Raw genomic sequence first — 4,875 nt, 5'->3', positions numbered from 1 at the left:
ATGATGAGTATGCCCACAGCATTTCACATGCTGCTCTTAATGTCAATATACAGGCTGTAATACAAAGAAGTAGGACACTATAGGCAATAACAAAGCAACAGTTGTGCGTTAAACCAAAAATATAAGTGTCAATAACTTCACAGACAGGGCTGCCCTGGAAGCGGCAGATGGATGTGGCATGCCAGTGTGTCAATACACTCTGTCCCTAATCCCTCAGGGTGAGTAGCTAAATCCACAACCCTCACCCCAGGCTTGGCTTTATAAAAGCACATTACCTCACTTGCTCCTGCTAGCCAAACGCAGAAGTGGACAATAATGCCAAGCAGAGTAATGAAAATGTAAGCAAAGTTTAGCAAGCCTACAGTTTATCATGGGTCAGCAACAACTCAGTCAGTTCCAATGCTGAAAAGGCTACTAACTATACAACAGCTGACTATCACTCTAATTTATATCCTATACTAGGATGTGGTATTGAGGCAATACGAGACAATATATTTTGTGAAATGTCAGGCATTCACAGAATTATCACTAAGAATTCTGGATTTACTACCTACACTACGCTACAGATATTACAAGTTACAAGGGCAGAAGAAATGCAACAGATTAGGTAACATATAAATCATCTAGTTGGGACTACTTAAGTAGTTCACTGCATGACTTTTACTTTAGACATTACTTCTACTTTTATCAAAGCAAAGGATGTAAGTAGTTGTAGGGGGACAGCATATGGATATACATTTGGTAGGAGGGTAGGTACACTATGTTCACACTTGAATATATTCCATTTATTGTATTTTTTGCAGACACATGCTGGTAAGGGAGCCCTTCATGTAGCCTAAGTTATATTAATAGAAAAAGTATACATTTGTAAAGACAAGGCTTGATGATAATATCCCAGCATTACTATAACATATATTTATTTTATAATTAAGTGGATTTCTGTCAGTGTGGCTGAAAGTTGTATAGCAGCCAGGTTGCACATGGCTTTTTGTGCATCTTAATGACAGAGAGAGAGATAGTGTGAGCGAGAGAGAGAGAGAGAGGAGGAGGAGGGGCGGAGGGTTGACAGGCTGAAAGTGGGTGCACTCTATGCACTTTTTAGGAGGTTTAGGCAACCTCGTGTGACTCCGAGCATCCCCCTCCGTCCTTCGATTGAGTCTAACGTGTCAGGTCGGCGATGGTGTTCTCATCTCCCTGCATTTTATTTTTAACCGACAAGAAAATTGAATGGGACCGGGCACACAGGCAAGACAATCCCGGAAATAACATGCGTACTCACAGCCTGTCACGTACGCTCACTGGATTTGCATTGCTGTAGGCTGCCGAAGGTAAGCAGTGGACTACTGCGGGAATGTTTTACAATACATTTATTCAATGTGAAATATGTTGCTTATTTTTAAGAGAGGGACATGATCACTAGGCTGCTCAATGGGTAATCAATAGCGGATAAAAACGAAGTATGGCTTTAGTTATTTGAAGGGTGTTTCTTAGCAGCCTGATAGCCTATTCTTCTCATTTTAGAAGCATGTATTTAAGAACACCTTTTGAATTGTATGACACATTTCGTGATTAAGTCTTATTTCAGTGTAAATGTCAGTAATGTGTGAATTTGTGTTAGCCTTTATTCCTCTTCATGTCCTCTTCTTTCTAGGGAATACAACTCAGCTGCAATATCCTAACGTCATGAAGAAACATGCGATTTATTATGTTATTTTGTTTATTGTCCTACTTTAAATATGATGGCTGTATAAATAGTGCAGCATATACATATAGCTTGATTAAAGCTACTTAATCTAAGTCTGCAATGTGCTATTAATAGGACTAAAGTATAATTTCCCTCTCCACAGATATCTTGCACAGAATCAAAATGTGAATAAAACGGATACGAACAAGTTCGCAGTTCGACAGTATTAAATGAGAGTTATTGCTGAAAACAAAGAAAGGAGAAGAAGGCTTGGACATGAAACTTCTGGTGGCTGTGGCAAAAATCCTCTCGGTCAGGGAAAGCAGCGGCTCAGCTGGAAAATGAAGCGAGGACGTGGGCTACGTGCGCATCCAGCTGATGACGAGGTGAAATGGAGAGTTTGGGACACACGGACCTTTTAAAAAGCTCTTCCCGCGGATGCGTCGATGTTTCAGCCTCTCAAGAGAGAAGGACGACCTGCCAGCAGCTGGGCTTTGGAGAGGCGGAGATTCAACACACCTACCGGGCAGACATGGGGCTAGACGGCTCCTACGCGGCCCCGGTCGGTAGTCCAACGGCGGCCGAGTTACTCGCGGGTCTGGCCTCTCAGACCGACTCTCCTGCAATCACCACCCCGACTAAGCTGTCCAAAACCGGCGTGCCGCTCTACAACGGCGGGGTGGTGTCTCCATCAGCTACGGTGGAGGGGAGCCATGCAGGCCTTCTGGCTCACACACCAAACGGTTACCCAGCACATACAAAGGGGTTGGCGGGGGTAGGCAGCCCTATGCACCAACTTACCAGCAGAGCCTGTCTGGTGGAAAGCGGGGACCAGACAGACCATGAGAAGTGCCCTTTAGTGATGAGGAGGATAAATTGTGACCTAAGAGCCAGACAGGTGCAGCAACAGAAAAGGAGATGTGGGGAGAACCGGGGCATGGGGTCAGGAACTCTTAACACTCACATAATGGGTTCACCAGGCTTAGGAAGTTCTGTTGACCCGGTTTTTACCCCCTGGGACTCAGACTTTAAGCGGAGAAGGCTGGTGGATGGAAGTGTTGCTCACAATCCTTCAGAGGCATCCAGATTGGCCCCAGTAGTCACCCCGCTCACAGCCAACTGCAGCAACAGTTCCCATAGCAACCAAATGACTATCAATAATGTGCACTGTGCTCAATTTCCCTTTACTCCTCATAATAACCAGCACAATGGACATCAAGTGGCCTCCTCAGGCCGGCCAGATGCACCCTGCCAAACCTCCCCTGTCGTGGCTAACTGCATCCCGACCCCTGGACCTGCAGGGGGGGGCTGGTCAGCAGAGCACATAGCCCAGCAGTACATCGTCCCCTGCATGAAATACTATGGCATCTGTGTGAAGGACAACTTCCTTGGTCTTCAGCTAGGCAACAGGGTCCTGGAGGAGGTGGAAGCCCTAAACCGCAGTGGGAGATTTCGGGGCGGTCAGCTTGTGAGCCAGAAAAACATTCCCTCTCGAAGCATACGGGGCGACCAGATCGCCTGGGTGGAGGGACGAGAGCCTGGTTGCGAGGGCATCGGGACGCTGATGGCTTACATCGATGAGGCCGTCATGTACAGTGCCGCCAATGGAAAGCTGGGGGACTGTGTCATCAACGGACGCACTAAGGTGAGAAGGAGGGACGGGGTAGGGTCAGGTGAGAGGAAGTTAGGTTCAGGCAGGGTTTGTTATCCTAAAGTCAGACAAAAACACAGGCAACCAACAAGACAGTCAGCCTGATGACATAACATTTTTTGGTTGGTTGTGTCATGTCTGCTCTGCTGTCTCTATGCTTCTCTGATGCTGACATGCGGTCAGGCCAACAGCGTCAGGTAGGATGTCAAGATGGGCCCTGCTGTGTTTCTGGCCCACGTGAGCTTGATAAGGTGGGCTGCGGGCCGAGCTTTCCCCCTATACTGGCCGTGTGCCTAGGTCTAGATATTGGCCTTCATACCATTGGTACCCAAAAGGAAAAATAACACTTTATCTCTTCTGCCATCACTCTCTGCCTTTGAAGTAATTTTTTTTGGATAACCACCACTTTCACCCATGCCAACACTGTGCTGATGTTGTAGCAGAGTTGTGGTGCCTGTTTCCTTTGTGTCTAACCTCGTGGCAAAGTGAATCGCCTGTTTTCTTTTTAATTTTCCGTGACTACACTGCATGCCCCATCTTCTCTTTTCCAATGACATTTTTCAAATGCCATGCACATTCACCATAGAACAACACTTAGAGTTGATAGTTTTCTAAACACCAAGAACTTAACAGCAGCCTTCACTTAAATTCCATTCATAGTAAATTCACAGATGGCCAGTCAGGCAGTTGTTTTCTCTGTCCTGCACAGAGCCATGGACATGGTGTGCTGGACAGGAAGCCCCCCCGCCCCCCACCCTGTAGTGACGCAGTAATGGTTTATCTGACACAGGTAAAGTCAGTGACCCGTTATGAATGATGCCTGTTTAATTCTCCACCCTGAATCTGTTTCTACACTATACTCTCCACATTGCTTACCCTGTAACATGGAAAATTAGAATCACCTTCTCCTTCCATATTATCTTGTGTACTATGATGATGTTTTTAGAATCCAGTGTCATCGTGTTTTTTCCTATCAGTTGCTAGTAAACCATTACATGGCAGTCTAGACTGTAACCAAACACGTTCTTAGTGTTCCAGCCGCCCCCTTGTTCAGTCAAGATTTACAATACAGTTCCAGACTATTCAGATTGGAGTTGTTTGAAACACTTATCAATATCAGGTCTTAATACATGTTGATACAGCTTTCACTAAGTTGAAACTTTTTTAATGAAAAACAAGAAAAAGATGGTGAGATATTAGTATGTTAATACAACACTCTAACATATCAGTTTGACAATCAAACTGTCCCATGCAGAAAGTAAATCCAGCAGCTTTTGCTCTCTTAAAGAGCAACTTGCAGGTTGCTTTTTTTAACATCAAACGCGTCATATTACGTCACATAGGGGAGCAACTTTCTCGGACTCCTTCTCTGCCCAATGCACGGTAGTAGTTGGTAGTTGGTTTGAGCGGTTGTGATTTAGTTAATTTTTTCGGTAATTTTACATTGTATTTCGCAATTTTTAATCATGGTGAGCTATTGTGTTTGTGCAGGTTGCACCGCCATATGCATACGAATATACATTTTCAACCTCTTCGGTGT

At 45.1% G+C, this 4,875-nt stretch overlaps 1 protein-coding gene across 1 annotated transcript in view; it reads left to right on the top strand.

The window, feature by feature from the left end:
* The first annotated feature begins 1,060 nt into the window (after positions 1-1,060).
* The window catches only part of egln2 (egl-9 family hypoxia-inducible factor 2), a 12,632-nt gene continuing 8,817 nt past the window's right edge, over positions 1,061-4,875 (top strand). Inside the window, exons 1-2 of the mRNA XM_010784364.1 lie at positions 1,061-1,328; positions 1,848-3,329. Of these exons, the coding sequence (XP_010782666.1) occupies positions 2,076-3,329 (1,254 nt within the window). The 5' untranslated portion in view covers positions 1,061-1,328; positions 1,848-2,075. The remainder of the gene's footprint in view (positions 1,329-1,847; positions 3,330-4,875) is intronic.

Source organism: Notothenia coriiceps, unplaced genomic scaffold (genome assembly GCF_000735185.1).
Source record: "Notothenia coriiceps isolate Sejong01 unplaced genomic scaffold, NC01 NC01_scaffold00026393, whole genome shotgun sequence".
NCBI lineage: Eukaryota > Metazoa > Chordata > Actinopteri > Perciformes > Nototheniidae > Notothenia > Notothenia coriiceps.
Note: the sequence above shows the minus strand (reverse complement) of the source record. Positions and strands in the feature narration are given on the sequence as shown.